Source organism: Corticium candelabrum, chromosome 9 (genome assembly GCF_963422355.1).
Source record: "Corticium candelabrum chromosome 9, ooCorCand1.1, whole genome shotgun sequence".
NCBI classification, from domain to species: domain Eukaryota; kingdom Metazoa; phylum Porifera; class Homoscleromorpha; order Homosclerophorida; family Plakinidae; genus Corticium; species Corticium candelabrum.
This window is the reverse complement of record NC_085093.1, coordinates 5,790,018-5,809,119: the sequence shown is the minus strand read 5'-3', so window position 1 is coordinate 5,809,119 and position 19,102 is coordinate 5,790,018. Positions and strand designations below refer to the sequence as shown.

At 38.7% G+C, this 19,102-nt stretch overlaps 4 protein-coding genes across 4 annotated transcripts in view; 2 read left to right on the top strand and 2 right to left on the bottom strand.

The window, feature by feature from the left end:
• Positions 1-135: 135 nt before the first annotated feature.
• Positions 136-13,344, top strand: LOC134185053 (chromosome transmission fidelity protein 18 homolog). Its single transcript, XM_062652836.1, has 26 exons — positions 136-224; positions 276-623; positions 3,296-3,522; positions 3,583-3,660; positions 3,730-3,782; positions 4,392-4,545; positions 4,610-4,801; positions 6,207-6,239; positions 6,782-6,879; positions 6,944-7,067; positions 7,124-7,172; positions 7,257-7,341; positions 7,392-7,485; positions 8,638-8,736; positions 8,796-8,923; positions 8,984-9,051; positions 9,313-9,414; positions 9,488-9,540; positions 9,599-9,769; positions 9,840-9,989; positions 10,050-10,180; positions 10,246-10,330; positions 10,388-10,425; positions 10,503-10,623; positions 10,680-10,725; positions 13,169-13,344. Exons 1-26 carry the CDS (start codon positions 152-154, stop codon positions 13,270-13,272), a joined length of 2,904 nt encoding a protein of 967 aa, XP_062508820.1. The 5' UTR covers positions 136-151; the 3' UTR covers positions 13,273-13,344.
• Positions 13,345-13,427: 83 nt separating this feature from the next.
• Positions 13,428-15,249, bottom strand: LOC134185056 (NADH dehydrogenase [ubiquinone] 1 beta subcomplex subunit 10-like). The gene is made up of 3 exons (XM_062652837.1): positions 15,193-15,249; positions 14,876-15,138; positions 13,428-13,607 (listed from the first exon to the last, which is right to left on the bottom strand). The coding sequence occupies exons 2-3, from the start codon at positions 15,123-15,125 to the stop codon at positions 13,573-13,575; spliced, it is 285 nt and encodes a 94-aa protein (XP_062508821.1). The 5' UTR covers positions 15,126-15,138; positions 15,193-15,249; the 3' UTR covers positions 13,428-13,572.
• A 6-nt stretch (positions 15,250-15,255) lies between these two features.
• LOC134185051 (large ribosomal subunit protein uL3-like) lies at positions 15,256-17,164 on the top strand. The gene is made up of 9 exons (XM_062652834.1): positions 15,256-15,302; positions 15,369-15,561; positions 15,626-15,794; positions 15,922-16,051; positions 16,110-16,187; positions 16,257-16,628; positions 16,699-16,794; positions 16,850-16,969; positions 17,036-17,164. Exons 1-9 carry the CDS (start codon positions 15,300-15,302, stop codon positions 17,072-17,074), a joined length of 1,200 nt encoding a protein of 399 aa, XP_062508818.1. The 5' UTR covers positions 15,256-15,299; the 3' UTR covers positions 17,075-17,164.
• Positions 17,165-17,281: 117 nt separating this feature from the next.
• The window catches only part of LOC134185050 (transport and Golgi organization protein 6 homolog), a 6,304-nt gene continuing 4,483 nt past the window's right edge, over positions 17,282-19,102 (bottom strand). Inside the window, exon 6 of the mRNA XM_062652833.1 lies at positions 17,282-17,744. Coding sequence (XP_062508817.1) covers positions 17,562-17,744 — 183 coding nt within the window. The 3' untranslated portion in view covers positions 17,282-17,561. The remainder of the gene's footprint in view (positions 17,745-19,102) is intronic.

The following is a 19,102-nucleotide window of genomic DNA, read 5'->3' as shown; positions in this document are numbered from 1 at the left end:
TTTTACCTGGGTAATAATTAATCGCGAAAGCCGACCTAACATTGAAAACTACAATATTGTGTTTCCAACAACGCGACTAATACATTGTAAGCAGAGTAGAAACAGAAACAAATTGGACACGCCCACCTGTTTGGCGCGCTTTCTGTACATAATGGATCCTGACGAAGAGATGGACTTCGACCGTCTGTATGAGGAAGAGCTGGAGCTAATGCGAGATATACACAGTACGTAACTACTACCTAATTGTATGTGTATAATAGAACGTCTCTCACCAGGTTCATTGAGCGAAACGACGTTGGTTTCATCGTCTGCTCTTTCACAACCCGCCAGGAAATCACTTTCCTTTCACGCTATGAGTCCGGAAGTCAGTAGAAAATCTATCAACGATGACAAAGCAATGATGGTGGAGAGTCCACTGCCTGCAATGTTGACGTCACCTGCAGCTGCGTCGAGCTGTGCCGCTGTTGTACAGACAAGCAGATGTGGTGAAACGAAGAGAGACGGAGAAGAAAACGGGAGGAAATACACCCTGGATGAGAGATATGGATTACTGTCTTCTGACAGTGAGGATGAAAGTGGAGACACTGTTGTGCCCACTGCTCTTGCGTCTGATGACAATCATGGTAAGTAATACTTGCAGTTTAGTTCTATAGACAGACAACTGGCAGGCAGACAATGTGAGAAGATGGTAGATAGGAAAGAAGGAAGACGGGCAGGCGGATATAAATTTTTTAGTTAATTCAGATATTTGTGTAGAATCTTGTGTTGGTACGCCTTCCTAACACAACAGGTCAAAATCAATACATATTTTATACAAATATATTTTATACAAATATATTTTATACAAATATATTTTATACAAATATATTTTATACAAATATATTTTATACAAATATATTTTATACAAATATATTTTATACAAATATATTTTATACAAATATATTTTATACAAATATATTTTATACAAATATATTTTATACAAATATATTTATACAAATATATTTTATACAAATATATTTTATACAAATATATTTTATACAAATATATTTTATACAAATATATTTTATACAAATATATTTTATACAAATATATTTTATACAAATATATTTTATACAAATATATTTTATACAAATATATTTTATACAAATATATTTATACAAATATATTTTATACAAATATATTTTATACAAATGTATTTTATACAAATATATTTTATACAAATATATTTTATGCAAATATATTTTATACAAATATATTTATACAAATATATTTTATACAAATATAATTTATACAAATATATTTTACACAAATATATTTTGTTTGTTTCTTGGTGTTTCATATTAATCAGGAACAACAATATAAATTAATGTCTGATATACCATTGTATTCTGCTAATACGATCTATATTTAAACATTATGACCCTTGGCGCATGTGGGTTACAGTAGTCGTTTTACCAGAAATGCCGACGACCGAATTGACTTGATGGAAACGATTATGTAAATAACTCTGGAATGCATACTTTGCGCTTATTGTTATCGCTCGTGTGATCTAGTAGATTGTTGTTGCAGCTTGCCCACTAGTTGGTGGAGTCATGCAGGACGTTCCAAATTTGATTAGTGACTTTCGAGTTCAATGTCCTACCGAACAGAGAGTAGGTGAACCTGCGACAAAGCAATGGAAGTCAGTCAGTCAGTCACACTTTCTGGCCACTGAACTGATTTTCTTCTGTTTGATGATAGGACTGCTTGCTTTGAGCCAGTCTTTTCCACCTTGCCATTCCCTGGATTGTCACTCTGGAGAAGGGAGACAATCTGGAAAATGACAAAGGTGGAGAGAGACTGGCTCGAGTCTATTGTTTGTCCTTTCTCAGCCAGCTGTATACTTTTAGTAGATATGTGTTGGCGTGCTTGTGTTTTGTTTGTGTTCACCTAAATGAGTGTATACATATATATATATATATATATATATGGTTTACGTAAACAATCAAGGCCCACTTGTAGTGTTAAGGCTGTGCTACTTCTTGCTGAGATGCTTGTACGTGATTGCCAGTGCGTGCTTGCAACTGTCCGTGATGTAGCTCTGTGCTGCACCTAGGGTTTAGCACTCTAGTGCTTCTTCATTATATTATGTAAGACAGAGAGTAAGGACTACTACTACACCCTTAGCCCGGATCTGGGACTCGGGTAATAATCATAGTATAAGATAATAACAACACTAATATTATATACAGTAGGACACCACTTATCCAACACTCAGTTATCCGACAGCACGGATTATCCACCAGTGCATGGTTTGTCTGAACTGCGAGGCTGTGTGCACGCTAGGATATACGATTCCTGTGCGTACAGTACTGTATCTGTGATCCACGTGTCGTCAAATGAAATGTAAAGCTCTAGAAACGGTTCTTCAATACCTGGAAGAACAACCTGAAGTTTCAGTAAGCATAATAGTCTTACTGAATGGGCTGCTGATGAAAACTACAGCAAGAAGAGCGAAAGCATTGATTCAGACTAAGATTAGTGGGTACTTTAAGTCTTGACAGTTCCCAATAGTGTTCTACCTAGTCAAAGAAGTTGTGCTGTATTAGTTGTTACATGTACAATTAGATGTTGAGCTTCTTTAAGTATTCTGCAGTCGTTTTTCAAAATGAGTCAGTTATCCGACGTTTTCAGTTATCCGATGTCCTTTTGGTCCCATGCCTGTTGGATAAGTGGTGTCCTACTGTACATGTATTTGGACAGGTAGAAGTACAGATTTACAAAGTTTCTTGAAAGAGTTCACAGATTTTGATAATGTGAGAATGGGAGAAGGTTGTTCCATTGTTGAAATGCAAAACACTCGCTTTGAGAAGATTGTTTGTAGACTTTGTAAGTTAGAGACTATTTGACTGGAACTTCTTGTGTGGTAGAGAAATTCTTAGAACAAACATATATATATATATATATAGCTAGGATCGGTTGTGTAATCATACTACAAATGTATACAGATAAATGTTGGTATTATTGAAGTGAGTCTTTTTGGTAGATAATCTAAATCATATGTGGTTAACCATTTTGGTTTTAGAAGAATGGTGTCCAACAGTAGACTATGACTAACCTCAGTAACAAGGCAAATTGCCAAGTGTACTTGTGCCATTGTTGCTTGATGACATTCTTCATTATGTGGACTATGTGAACTCAGCTTGTCAACTTAATTAAATATTTTAAGTAATATATCTTTTTTCAAAAATGTAGTAATTGTATATTTATAAAGAAATATGAACATTGCTTGATTGGACTGATTATTTGCTTCTAGCTGCTAAGCGTCCCAGGATAGCAACATCATCTTCTAAGACCTCATATAGTGACTTTCCTGAAGCAGGAGATGATAGTATTGTTAGCTTTGAGAGGCCACGACCTACAAGAGTTGATAGGCATCAACGAAGACAACATTTTCTCGTCAGGCCTCCCATTGGACCCTTTGTAACTGTGACAGCACGTAATGGCAAAAGAATGTACTTGAAATTGAAAGAGCCGTCCAAAGTGCACACAGTTTGTGTTCTTTAATTTTTTCTATCGAATGTTTTGGTTTGTGTTATTTAGGAAGTGACCGCCATGTCTAGCTGCGGTCAGTTACTCTCTGTTTCTGTAACTCGGCTTCGACAGTGGGCGGAAGATGAGGTGTTGTATAGCACAGTAATTGTGCGATTTTTCGAATGTTGTTTAACTGTTTGTTGTTCTGACTGTTAGAGATACAGGAGACTGATCGAAGAGTCCACAAGACTCTCTGATGAACTAAAAGGGTACGGTTATGTTTGCAATTCAATCCATTGTTTGTTGTTTATGCACGTCATGTCGTAGTCTCTAACCTGGATTCTTTTTGTAATCGTTGATGTGAGTGTGTAAGCTGAGCATTTAGCCAACATTTTCATGTACATGTCGTACTGCAATCCTACATTCATTTATGCTAGCGTACCACACAGTTTGACACTGGAATTGCATGATCAAGCATATCTTGATACACAAATGGTGTATGTGTCAACGTGTGAGTTGAACATCGTAATGTAACATACATGAGAGAGGGACAAGGCAGGAACGTGTGAATTTGTGCACATGCTTCATGGCACTTGGAAAATCTTGCCACCTACACATGTGTATACATGCTAATTTATTGGTGTTGTATCCAGACTCATGTGTTCTGTCTGGTTTCTGTATGACACTTTCAACACATGTGGTTGAAGGCAACTTTCAGATATTGGACACGGAAGAGTCTGGAGACAACGTTAGTAAATTACTAAGTTGAAATAGTTGTAGTTGACATCTCACGTATGTTCAATTGGCTTACATTTTATTCACACATGTTTGTGTACAGGAAACTTTATTAGCTAATTCTTGTCGTCGATTATGTGCAGTGCTAGTAGAGAATCACTGGAAGACAATGAAGGCAACGAAGGTGTCAAGGATGTTGAGATGTTGGAAAAGAAAGAAGAAACAACAAACTCTGAATACACTTTGTGGGTGGACAAGTACTCACCTAGGCAATTTACAGAATTGCTCAGTGATGATGTGAGATGCTCGTATCAGAAAGTGTAGTTTGTTTGTTTCTAATTTAACATTTACATTTATGAAGGGGACCAACCGGCTCTTGTTGTCATGGCTGAAACTGTGGGACGGAGTAGTGTATGGTGAGCATGCTCTGTTAGGGAAGCAGCCACTTGCTGTGAAAGTGGAGAACAAAGTAGCAGCGAAAAAGACGTGGAAATCAGATGAGAAAACTAATGTCAGTGTCCAAAACAAGGATTGGTCGGCAGATCCTTTGAAGGTTGAAACTGTGTTTGCCAGCTAGGTTTCAGAAATTTGTGTGACAATGGATGTACTGGTGGACAGATCTAGGACGTAATGGATACCTGTATTGATTGGCATTTATCTTTGTGGACTGATAGTTGGACAGACAGACACAGAGTCTGTGACGGACGGAAGCTTGCTCTTTCATTAGAGTTGATATCTGTTCTCAATCTTGCATGTTATGAGTGTAATTTGAAAACCTTTAGCTGTAATTTCTTCATGTCACGATGATGACTCAAAAAAGTGAAAATATTTTAAATATTTTGTATCAGCTTGAGTAGAAAGTATACTCAAATGTTGTTAGAGCTACTGTATTTTACACAAAATGAGTCATTACTAGAAACTAAAACACTTCTACTGTATATTTGAAAAGAATGAAGGGGTCTGGCTACTTGGGACTTTTGTTTGTAATGGAAATTTGCATAAACTTTACCATTACAATCATGAATGCTTTAACCATTCCATCAATATAGATGATTATGAATGAGTTGACGCAGAAAGAAGCCATCAGTGGGACTTCTTGTGCGATTATGGGCAAACTAGATCACGACGAAACTCAGAAACTGATCATTTTGATAAATATGTTGATCACAAGGTGTGGCAATGTGACAGCATTGCTGGACAAGCTTGCACTGACTGACTGACTGACTGACTGACTGACTGACATTGTATATTCTTAGAACCCGGTGTGATGTCATTCTTGTAATACAATAACCAACTTTGAGTCCATGTTGCTTATACAGTATACTCTTGATTATCCTGAATTCTCTGGAGACAGGTTAGAAGTCTGATAATCAAAAGTTGATAAATATCAACTAATTTTCCTCCACTGTACAAGACCACATTCTGTTTCCACACTAGTGTACGTTTAGACTCTACCCAGTCCTCCTCCTCCTCGCGCACGCTTCACATGTTTAGTGGAACAAAAAGCATGTGCTAAAACACGTGGCGCGTGTGAGGAGCAGGACTGGGTACGAGTCTAGTGTACATTCATGTCATTAGAAGAGTCATTAACAGCTGCCAATTTATTAGATTATTATGTTCTTTGTTATGTATTCGCTCATTTGGTGAGAGGCTGTACCTACAGCGTATTAGTACGAAATGAATTATATTACAGTTCCTTTATCCGGGAATGCAAACAGTCCGAGGGGGACACAGAATTTATCCGGATAATCGAGGTTGTACTGTAGTTGGCACATTAATGACTATTTTATTTAATCAACTGGCTAAAGTAGCAAGTCAGGAAGGAAAACGAGGTCACTAGAGGGAGGAACGATTGTAGTCAAGTTCAATGTAGACAGAATGACGTAGCTGGTAGGTGGGCACATTTTCAGGCTGACAGGCATCTCTTCAATCACTAAGTTGGTGTTGTACAATTACAGGGCCTTGATGCAAGCGGACGTCCTGAGCAGAAGGTTTGACGATTTGATTTGAAATGTCGTAAAGAGTTTGTTATCCGTGTTTCGAGTTTTTTCTTGTCTGTGACAAACACCAGTTTTGAAATTGGCATTTTGACTGAAGGTCATACGTTATTTGATTCCGAACGGAATAATTTGCAATTATATTTCAACTCTCTTGACTGTATTTCGAGGGAAACCACTAAAACAGTGCAGTTTCTCTTACAAATCGAAGTAGTCGAGTGTGTGTGTGTTATTTGAATTTTCAATGGTCTTGTTTTGATTGGGTTCTACCAATTGTACTACTTTGGTCAAGGCAATATTGAGGCAAACATTAGTTAGCAGTGTAGGTAAAAGTCCATGTTATATCCTATTATAGATGATGTTGTCTGTTGACATATTGATATGCACTGCACTGCACCAATACATAGCACAAACTTATTGGCTTTCCAGTCCAGGCATAGTTGCTACTGTACTGAATTAGTCTATATAGATTTAGAGTAATTTACACAAAACGGTTTCGTGGACTTCAAGTTACACACGATGGATGTATTTTGCAGATTGCATTGTTATGTGGATCTCCTGGATTGGGTAAGACTACTCTTGCTCATGTTGTTGCGACACACTGTGGTTACAATGTAGTCGAAATGAATGCCAGGTAGACTTACTGTCCTGTGATTGCTGCTATCGAACATGCACTAAAGCGTCTCTATTTTGTATAGCGACGATCGCTCTCCAGAAAAATTTCAGCAGTGGCTTGAATCAGCTACTCAAATGCAGTCCGTCTTGAATTCTGACCGAAAACCAAATTGTCTGGTGATTGATGAAATAGATGGAGCACCAACGGTATTAAACAATAAAAACTGTGGCGTGGTTTTCCAACTTTATATTAATTGTTTCAGCCTACAATAAATGTATTGTTGTCGCTTATTAAGAAGATGCCCACTGGAGGTATGATCGTGTTAGATGTTTTAATATGTGCTTTATGGTTGTAGTATGCACAGCACTCGAGCTCATTGCACTGTTACTCTTTAGGTAACAGTAACACTAAACACAAAAAGGGCAAACGAAAAGCAAGTGGAGTACTGTTGAGGCCTGTGATATGCATTTGTAATGATCTGTAAGTGACAATTATAGTGCAAAAGTTGGTTTTTAAAATTTTTTCGTCAGCTATGTGCCGGCGTTAAGACAACTGAGACCTCATGCACTTGTTTTGTCATTCTCATCGACCGTCACTGTGAGACTGGCCAGCAGGTTGCAAAAGGTAATAATAATAATAATAACAATAATAATAATAATGCAAATTTATGTTTTATAAATTGAGTTTCATTAACTATGTGGTTTCATTCAATTGGACTTCTTGAAGATGTTGGCATTCTTTGTAGGTATTCCAGTTCTAACCCCAATCCTAATCCTGACCCTGGCCATAACCCTAACAATTTATTTAATGAATTATTTAATGAATTAATTTAATACATAACCCTAACCCGAATAATTTATTTAATAAACTATCTAATTATCTAATTCAATACATAACCTTAACCCTAACCTTAACTCTAACCATAAAAATGATTTAATGACTACGTTTTTGTTTACATTTTGCCTATTTTAGTATTTGGTTTGTCAGTTTTTTGGAGATGACTGATAGTTTGTTAATTAATCACATACTGATTGTTCTTATGAAGTAATCACATGATGTTGGTATGCTCGAGTTCTAGCTAGAACCGTTTATACCATCAAATTAACTGTTGGGTAAGGGTTTTGACGGTTGAATGCAGTCCAGCCATCCATCATGTTTTACACACTCAGTGCTGACAGGGGAAACACAATGCACGACTGATGATTACATGCAATGTTGTAGGCTTTACTTGGTTCTTGTGAAATGAGTTATTTTGAGATTGATGTCGTCTAAATTGTAAACAAGAATGTTTATGAGCTCTTGATTGGAAAGTATTGAAGAACAAAACAAAATCTCCACACACACACCAAAGGGATTCGTAACAATAACGTGGCCTGTGATGGTTGGGCTGCAACCTTAGCTAGAACCCTGATGCTATGTAGGTATTCTAGCATTACATTTTTGTCTTACATTTTCTGTTGAAGACGTTTTGTCAGTGTAATTGGAAATGACTGATATTTCTGTTAATGAGCTCGTTATTATGGAGCGGGAACATGACGCTGCCGTGTTTGTTGCAAGTATCATATCTGACAATAAATTCAAATGTCACACTCCTTATGAAAGTATCGCTTATGTAATTGGCAGCATCTACATTTAGTAATCGCTTTTAATAAACATGTACCCAATGACGGTTTGAGTTCCATAGTATGGTTTGAGTTCCATAGTATGCTTTGTGCAGAATACAACTAAGAGGCAGTTCAATCTGTCTGAACAGAATGACAATAAATTTTGTTTTAGGTGACACGTATTGAGACGATGAGAGCGGAGATGTCAGCTCTGATGTCGTTGTGCGAGAAGGCAGATAACGACATTAGATCTTGTCTCAACACTCTTCAGGTCTATTGTTGTCGTGTTGTGTCATGTGCTGTGTGGTCTTATTTTCTTGCTTCTGTTAGTTTATTCACAAGCAGGGTGGGTCTCTTACCATTCGTACTGTTTGCGACGTTCACGTTGGACAAAAGGATGCACATAAGAGTTTGTTTGAGTTGTGGCAAGATGTTTTTAGGCTACCAAAGAACCAGAGGCATTCAATTTAATGGCCACATGTCGGCAAGTACTATTGTGATGTGTTTGACTGTTGCAGATCTGATAAACCTTCCCTAAGTACAATTGGATGGAGCTTTCAGTCGCCATTGGAAAGAACGAGACAGAGTATAAGCATGTTCTGATTTATTAATTAATTAAGCAACATCAGTATATGTGCGTGCACACTCACAGTGACACACACACAGACACACAGACACACAGACACACACACACACACACACACACACAGACACAGACACACACACACACACACACACACGCACGCACGCACGCACACACACACACACACACACACACACACACACACACACACACTTGCATGCATGCATACATTCATCATTTTATGCTATTGCTTTGTGTGTGTAGCCTCCAGAGACGGTTCTGTTTCTGCTTCGTCTCTCCAAATTCGTTTCAGACACGTCCTGTCTGCAGCACAAGCTAATGGCGAACACAATAAAGCACTCCAAGGCAATCATTCAGTTTTACATTTAATTCATCTTTATTCTCTTAACAAAACTATGCATCTGATTGCATCATCTAGGTATCTTTGAGAACTACCTGAATGTCAAAGTTAAAGACCCAAGACTTGAAGCTGTAGGAAGTTTGAACTCATCGTATGTAATGTTTATGTACCAGGTTGTATGTGTTGTAGCTAAGTTTGGCTCAAGATTGGTTCTGTTTTGCTGATCATGTGCAGCAGAGCTTGCTAACTTCTCAGCAATTTGCTCTTCAAGCCTACATGCCATTCGTACCTGTAGCCTTTCATCTGCTGTTTGCTAATCCCGCACCAGTGAAGGTTATGTATCCACGTGCTCAATATGAGGTCAGCATCTCATCATAAAGTCACAATTATTGTGTTCACTGCATTCATTGCATGCACTGTTTACATTCAGGTCACATCCTATTTGAATCGAAATGTTAATATACTGAATTCCATGACTCTTGACATGTGCCCGAGTCTTCGGCGAGCTTTCAATCTTCAGATGGCAACCATGGAGCTGTTGCCTTCATTTGTACAAATTGTATCTCCCAACTTCAGACCGGTAGGTGACTTTGCTGTCATCTACAATGCAACATAGTCGTATTGGTACTTCTTTTGTTAGATTAGTGTACAGTTGTTTACGAAGCAAGAGAAATGTCAGTTGAGAGATCTGGTGGACACGATGATTTCATACAATGTCACCTATCGACAAAACAGGGGAGAAGATGGACAATACGTTTATGCTCTGGATCCGTACGTATCGCATGGTGTAGTGATGCTCCATTAATGATCTTGTCTTATCGTTATTGAACATGTAGGAATATCGAGCTACTTACATTGTACCCAGACATGCCTCAGCGTAAGCAAATGCCATACGTTTCCAAACAACTTATTGCTCGTGAAGTAAGTGCAACTGGCATGTTGTAATGTCAATACATGGCTAGACTCTCTTGTGAGTAGATTGAACTTGAGAAAATGAGACAAGCTTTTCCAAGCAAGTACGTCACTCTTTATGGCTACAGTTCAGATAATTCGTTATATGGTCTCTATAATTTATTATATAATGAGTGAGTAGGATGGAAATTGAGCGATCCAAGGTGCCCCCTGTGACTAGGCCGAATACTGCACAAGGACAGAAGTCTGTGAGTGTTACAACGAAACTAACACCACAGAAACCGCTTGCTATTAGAGAGAAGGTTGTGGCTGTTTATACTCATTTAAAGTAGGACTAAACGTGTACTACCTTTTGTAGTCCGAGAAAGACTTCTTCGGTCGTGTTGTGAAAGCCAAGCCATCAAGTAAGATGCTGTGTGTAATTTTGTCTGACCTTGTGCAGCTGGAAAGCCAGTTGGTTGCCCTCTGTGTGTGCGCTGTATGTATGATGTCAACAATCTGCTAGCTAATTAACTTTATCAATTACATTTTATGTAAATTACTATAAAAGAATATGAAACTTTAATTTTGGCTTAAACACAGACTACAGTTAATAAAATGTATGAAATAAATAAAATATTGATATCTCGTAAATTTTGTAAGCTATCTCAGATTTACTAAAGTTAAATGGTTACTAATTTTTGTCGCTCTCGATTTTAAAACAAAAAATAAAAATTAAAAAAGGAATATCTATATTTTACATGTGATGCTAGAAAAGTACTCTAGATAAAATTTAAATTTGGTTGAATAGAAGTTACATTTAATAATACATACTGGTGTATATATATATATATATGTTTTTTTATTATCTTTTTAAAAACTAACCCAAAACCAACCCAAACCCCCACTCTACAAAAAGTCTAGAACGTCATCAGAACAATCTACAGACAATCTCTCTAGAATTATCTTTGCATTATACAACCAGAGTTTAATAGAAAGCCGTTGGTGGAAATAGGACGTGGCCTGGCTCATTGTGAGGTGATTGTGGAATGTTGTTCTTCTGCAGATTGATTTTAAAATCTGGAGACTAGACAGTGACCACAAGCCCAGACTTTCAACAACTAGTGGATAAAACACACCTCCATTCTCACTAACAATGTCTTTATATGAGCTGTCTTTCTCTCTTTCTCCAGCTTCTGCCGCAACCCCTGCTTGACAAGCTGCCTTTACCGTATATGTTGGTTGGAGAGAATTTCTTATTGTGATGTTAAAGTAAGTCGGTCGCCCTCTCTCAAAATCTGGATATATATATATATATATATATATATATATATATATATATATATATATATATATATTTGTATATAATACAGATAACACAGATAACACATCTCCGTCCTAAGGACGGAAGCACAAAGAGTCTAAGTCATAATAATTAGGTAGATAGTCACTAATCAGTCTTGAATTATACTGCCATAAACGAACAGATATCTGTTCGTGAAATTGCCTGGAAGCTTGGCCCAGAGACAAGCCAGATGATAGAAGAGACGTCTTGACAATTGATCTCAACACCTCCAGACTATGTGCAGCCCACACTCCGTATGATTCCACCACAAGAGGGTAAAACAAACAGCCATAACTTGAAACGTTAGCAAGATGGCGTTCATCTTTGTCCGCTTCCCCAGCCTCAGCAGCAGCACCAGCTTTTATGGCAGCATTAATAAGGTGAGAGGGAGTGAACGAATTCCTCACGGAAATGTCGAAATAAGCAGCCTTGCCTAGGGAAAAGTCGGGATGGAAAACGTCACCTGGTCTTGTCATAGAATGAGAAGAACGGCGTTCTTCTCGACGTACATTGGAGTTGTCTAAGAGCAACCAGTGGAAGATGACATCACATAAGGCATCATGTCGCTTAATCCGAAGAGGACCACAGCCAAGAGCATGGTCACCAAAAATGTCCAATTCATGACCGCACACACAACGGACTGAGTGTGGGGGTGCTGGAAAACCAGAATTCCCAAACGCAAACACAAAAGTCACAAATTCACGAGGAGACATGGCCAGGCCTAGACTTGAGTTGGGGATTGCCCTCAACCAAGCCCTCGCATGAGGATATGTGACAGCACTGAAACGTGCCTGTTCTCGCAGACTAACAAAGCTGACTTTAATGCTGGATCTCAAAGCATCATCCAGAGCCTTCTGGAAGGAATGTTGTGTAGAAGAAACAGAGGACGAGACAGAACTAGTAGGTGGTAAAAGACTTATATATATATATATATATATATATATATATATATATCTTTATAACTGCCCTGTGGACAGGACAGAACACTACAGATAAACACCACTACAAGTATTAGCTACAGACAAAACATCTAGATTATCATTCGCGCGTTGCATTGCCACAGTTTCACAGACAGTTGTTCATGTCTGTTAGTAATAGCTCGACTGAAACCTTGACAGAGTAGACTTAACTGTCTTATATATATATATATATATATATATATATATATATATATATATATATATTGATATTTACATGAGTTGCTATGAAATATATCTAAATCAGTTTGGCTTAAACACAAGTGATATCATTAGATATTGAATAAATTATATGAAACATTTTAAATTAATTAATAAATTATATAAATTACTATAAAATATGTATAAAAATTTAAATTTGGCGTAAACGCAATTGCATTTAATAAATATATAATATATAAATAAAATTTAATATTTTATATATTAAAATTATAAAATATATAAATGCAGTATTCTATATATTCCACCTTAATTAATACATTGCATTATAGGCAGGCAGGTTTAATTAATTAATTAATTAACTAATTGTATTGTTTATACTTGAAGGTGCCATTCCCAAGTCACATGCGTCCCAATTGTTGTGGTTTCGTTTCAACGAGGGATTCTCCAATGCGGTTCGTCGAACTGTGAGAGTGCAGGATCTTCTGTGATCCTTCGAGGATACATGTAGCAGTGACATGTACGCACACAACAGAGCCGACTGTGATGATGACACACGAACACAAGAAATTAAGAATGTGGTCAAATTTATAATACTAAATAGATTAATGAGATTGTGGTGTAATAAACTTCAATGACACTGGGTTTCAATTCATTCTACATATTCTTATATTGTATATATTTTGTACAATACACTACAGCAGTAACAGGGAATATGATTCTAGGACACATAATACGAGCAACAGTTGTCTTGGTACAACGATGGTCTTCAATGGCATGGCTGTGAACTGCTAAAATATGTGCTTTGACTGGAACTGGAACCACCCTGTAATATAATGATACATTTTATGTACAGATATACATCAACGACGTGAATTAGATTTGTTGTGTTGGAAGGTACTACACAGTCTGATCTGTTAAGTTGCTTTTAAGTTTCTATTTCCTTCTTCAGTTTACATTTCGTGCTTGTTATTATTTGACTGTACAGTTGGATGCCACTTTAACCACACATCGGTCTACCAGACATCCTGTGCCTCGGACTGCACTCTAGCTTTGCATGCACAAAAAAACAGTAATGCGCATGAGCATCAGAGTACACGTGTAGTGCCACAGAAGCTAAAACGAGTCATTCGATGATTTTGCCTCTTGGTGCGGTAAAAAGTGCTATAATAATTAGAAACCACTTACTATCTAAAGTACATGTACAAACGCTGAGCTTTGGAGTCCCAGACCTTGTGTGTGTGTGTGTGTGTGTGTGTGTGTGTGTGTGTGTGTGTGTGTGTGTGTGTGTGTGTGTGTGTGTCAAGTTCAGTTATCCGGCTATTTAGAGTTATGAACGGATCACAGAACAAACGTGTTCGAATAAGTGACATCCTATTGTATTAGGAAATCCTTATTAAGCAGTAGAAAACACTTAAACATGTCCTTCACTCATCATTGACTAAAGCAAACTCTTTCGCTACCTCTTTGTACAAACATATGTACAAATAATGAAGTAAGAAGTGAACATAGCTGAATAAACTTTCACACTGTAAGTGTAATCCCTCCGGGCGAAGTACTAGAGAGGCAATGTCCCCTCTGCTCCAGCTCAGCCACACCTCACTTGAATGGAATAGAACTCACTGCTAATAGACTCCAAAGGCTTCTCGAGTACGAAAGAAATATAACCCGTGGGTTTTATTAGAAAACATACGGTAATATCAATAAGCGCTAAACGTGGTCTGGATGCCAAAGATCGTAAACTATGTACGTACAACAAGAGGGATGAAGGCACCCCTCTGGCTGGTCCAGCTAAAGTCCACTTTCGCCAGACGCTTAATGGCATCAACTTCTGGGTTAGGGTATGACTGATTAAATAAGTAATATATATGCAACAAGCATGTTTTGTAAATGGTCTGGTTGTGTAGTCGTTTAATTAAACACTAGCAGCGCTTGCTTACACTACAGTACACCACTCAACCATCAGAAGACTAAATGAACCACACCCACTAAGCCACTAGCGCACGCTAGGCCAGACCAATTATTTTGCTGTGTAGCTACATGCTCCTGAACAAATACATTAAATTTCAGTGAACGGTGTGATTGCTACTGTACCTTTGCTCCTATACTGTCTGAAAGCCGTCATATACTCTTTCACTTCCTTGCGGCAGTTCTGTAGATGGTTGACTCCTTCCTTGCGACTGCAGTCTGACACTCTTTGCCTCAATATCTTCACTTTCTCCAGTTCGACCGCTCTGTCTCGTACCCATTGTTCTCGAGCGCGAGTCAACGCGACGACGTCTTTGCGATCCACTTCGTCGAGAGAGGGAACACGAGGATACTCGCGATGAAACGGTTCGGCCATTACGTAGGCGTTCCTGATTAACAGCCCAAAATATTGAATTTACTAGTACACATTAGCGAGAGCAAACCTTGCAATACGAAAAGTTGCTCAGTGAAACCCAGATATTACGCATGCGCAAAGCAAGAGTTACGACGCATGCGTAGTAGGTAGACGTGCGTGGTCTTTTTCGTCGACATGGTGAGGGAATCTCGTTGCATCTGTTCTCGTGTGTGTTGCATATCACTTTGCCACTCTCTGTTGTAGAGCCATAGAAAGTTTTCGGCTCCCCGTCACGGCTCTCTTGGATTTCTTCCGAGGAAACGGTCTCGCCGTCACCGAGGAAAGGTGAAGTCGTTTCCAAGAGACAACCCGTCTCTCCCACCTCATCTCACCGCCTTTATTGGATACAAAGCCGGAATGACTCACGTCGTCCGTGAGCCCGACCGTCCAGGCTCCAGTAAGTGTATTCCCCCACTCCCCCCACCCAGGGGCCTAACCTAGCATGTGCTTGCTTTCAACAGAGGTCAACAAGAAAGAAGTCGTAGAAGCGGTAACGATCGTAGAAGCAGCACCAATGATTATTGTTGGTATTGTCGGATACGTGGAGACGCCACGTGGTCTGCGAGCGCTCAAGACCATCTTTGCTGAACATCTCAACGCCGAATGCAAGCGTCGCTTTTACAAAAACTGGTAGGCATTTCTATTGGGCGACTGGCGATACGATTCACGTGGCTTGTCTTCAAAGTGCTGAATCTCCGCTCTGTGGCCGTTTGTGCTGCTGATGAGGTTCAGTGGGCAATTGCTGTGTCTTGTGTAGGTGTAAGTCTGAAAAGAAAGCTTTCAGCAAGGCGTCGCTCAAATGGAGCCAAGGGTTGGAATCTGTAAACAAAGATTTCGATAGAATCAAGAGATATTGTAAAGTTATCCGGGCTCTCGCACATACTCAGGTTAGATTGTTACAATGATTCGGAAGGGGCTAAAGGCAGTAAGAAATTTTTGCTGTAGCCGAAGATGATGAAAATGCGCATGAAGAAGGCTCACATAATGGAGATCCAAGTGAATGGTGGCACTGTGCCCGAGAAGGTTTGTATGTACAATTTGATTTAATCCTAATCTGGAATGTTGTGACCAATGGTCTTTGTTGTTGGGTAGGTTGACTGGGTGAGAGAACAAATGGAGAAGCCTGTTACAGTAGAAAAGGTGTTTTCTCAGGATGAGATGATCGATGTCATCGGTGTTACGAAGGGCAAGGGTTTCAAAGGAGTGACATGTCGCTGGAAGACCAAGAAGCTTCCTAGGAAGACACACAAGGGTCTAAGGAAAGTGGCTTGTATTGGAGCTTGGCATCCGGCTCGAGTGCGATATTCTGTCGCAAGAGCTGGCCAAATGGGTTATCATCACCGAACAGAGGTAAACAAGAAGATCTACCGTGTTGGGAAGGGATTACACCAAAAGGATGGAAAACTGATCAAAAACAATGCAGCGACACAATATGATGATACAGACAAGAGCATCACACCAGTGGTGAGAGGGAGATGTTGTATTACTTGCTTGTCTGTCTGTTTCTATACATGTTTGCATGTCGTCTACATAGGGAGGATTTCCACACTATGGAGAAGTGAACCAAGATTATTTGATGCTGAAGGGCTGCATTATGGGACCAAAGAAGAGAGTCGTCACACTCAGGAAGGTAAACAGCAATGTATTTATGTGCTGTAAGCAATGATGTGATTCTTTCTCTGCAGTCACTTTTAGTTCACACAAGTCGAGTGGCCTTGGAGAAGATTGACCTGAAATGGATCGATACAGCTTCCAAGTTCGGGCATGGTCGATTCCAAACACCACAAGAGAAGAAGAACTTTATGGTCATAACAAGCATAGATCATGTATATTGGCATATCATTGTACACATACTGTGTTTACATATACAGGGTCTTCTCAAGAAGGACAAAGAAAAAGAAGAGGCGTGACTGACTCCTTGACTTTATTGTTCTGTCTAGCAATTGTTGTCTATAAAGATGGGCGATATGTACAATTTTACTGACAATTGATTACTAGGATCACACTGTGTACATGCATAAGAACCTAGATACTACGCTACGTACACAAGACACAATAGTGAGTAGGCACCATACAAGGTATACGTATGACCGTATTTCTCTCCAATTCTACAGCAAGGCGAGGCTGAGTCTATTCCAACTTCGTGCTCTAGGCATGAGTACATGCCGCTCACATTGGACGTACTCATGCAACACGATCGAGGCTGCAATTGAACACGGAATACGCTGTACGTGTGTACAGGTCCATGTGGTTCCACATGTGACAGCTAGTGCACGCAGTGTAGCAAACTCTTAGTTCATTTAATTAAGGAGTCTGGCACGTGCCTTGCTGTGTGCTAACAAAGACATACGTAGTATTAAGTACAAACATTAAGTAATTACTAATTTCAGTACTGGTTCACGTGTCTCCAAGCACAACTATCTTTTTTCTTAACTCTTGAGATGGGAAGAGACCTTGTCGCATAATACTGTCTAGTTCTCCCAGTGCAGCTTCGGCTTGAATTCTTGTTTGTTCGTCTCTCTCACTTGCATGGACTTGCTTCAGTAGTCGATAAACATCTCGAATACTGTCACCCATCACCTTGTAAAACAGACTAGAGTCACATTTTTTAGTCTAACATGGTGGCAAGAAACTTTAGCATTGTACAGATACAAAGAACGAGCAATAGTGGCAGTATCAAGGCTTACAGTAAATTCTTAGTTTTACAGATGTAAGTAGAGATGACCAACTACACACCTTTTTTCACTATCAATTGCACCTGTCTGAACAAAATATTGGTTCTTGGTACTAAGGAAGTGCAATTCATGCCATCAATAATAACCCAAAGTTGGTACAACATTCAAGCTTGTTTTACTGTTAGTCTTAACTGTTTGTCAAAAAATTTCCCAACAGTAATCTGTTGATACAATCAATGTTTTAGTGAGTTTGAATTTGTCTTGTTGCTTGTCATTAGTTTCTGCGACAAACAGTCGTGTACACTGAGGGCACCGTACTGTGTGCACTCTACCCTAGTAGAAAATGTCGAATTATGCAACAAAGACCACATTATAACTCTGCAACATCTCTGTTGAAGATATGTTGATGTATGTCAGTCCCAACACCAAATAAAGAATAAAATAAAATAAGAAAATAAAATTTCCACCCAACAGATAGATTGAAAACTAACGTAAATCAATAAATTTTCGTAAGTAAACAGTTCGTAAATTGCCACAAGCTCCATTTTGTAAGAAACAAACATTCATAAACTTCTTTCATTCATGGCTCGCAAAAGCCACTGGACGTTCCCCTGAGCCGTTTCTTCCCAACCCAAACAATGGAAACAATCATTCAGACAGCGTTGTATGTGCATCTGCAAATAAAGAGTCCTCCTATTACTGCTTGCTAGTCACTACCTTAGCGAGTTTTCTTGACATCCTCTACACAGTCTAATAAGCAAAGAAAATTCACTCTTGCGTATTCACTCTTGCATATTCACTCTTGAATGTCTATATATCGCAATGGATATTTGAACTACAAATCGTAGTAAGCAAAATATATAAGTTAGCAAATTCTTTGTAACTTAAGAAATTTACAAAATTAAATAGCTTAATTAAGCTTGGTTCACAATACATGTATGTGCCACGCACCTCCACAACAAGGTGTGGCAAACTGTTGATTGCCACGTTCTACTGAGCGAATGTGTTTCCATGCCACAGTCTCTGTTCACAAATTGCATTTCGGTTGTGGTGTCTGGTCTCCTTTTGTCTAGCTCTCAAGGCACAATTACACTTATAAAGATACTAATGGCAAAAAGCTTGTGTTCTAAATTTTGTTAGTATTTGACTTGTTGCTAGTTTTTTGCCACAGAAGGTAAGAAGCAGGGCAATTTCTTCACAATGCCGATCAACCCACTCCAGAGAAGACCATTTAAAGATATCTATGTTGTATATCAGTGTGGA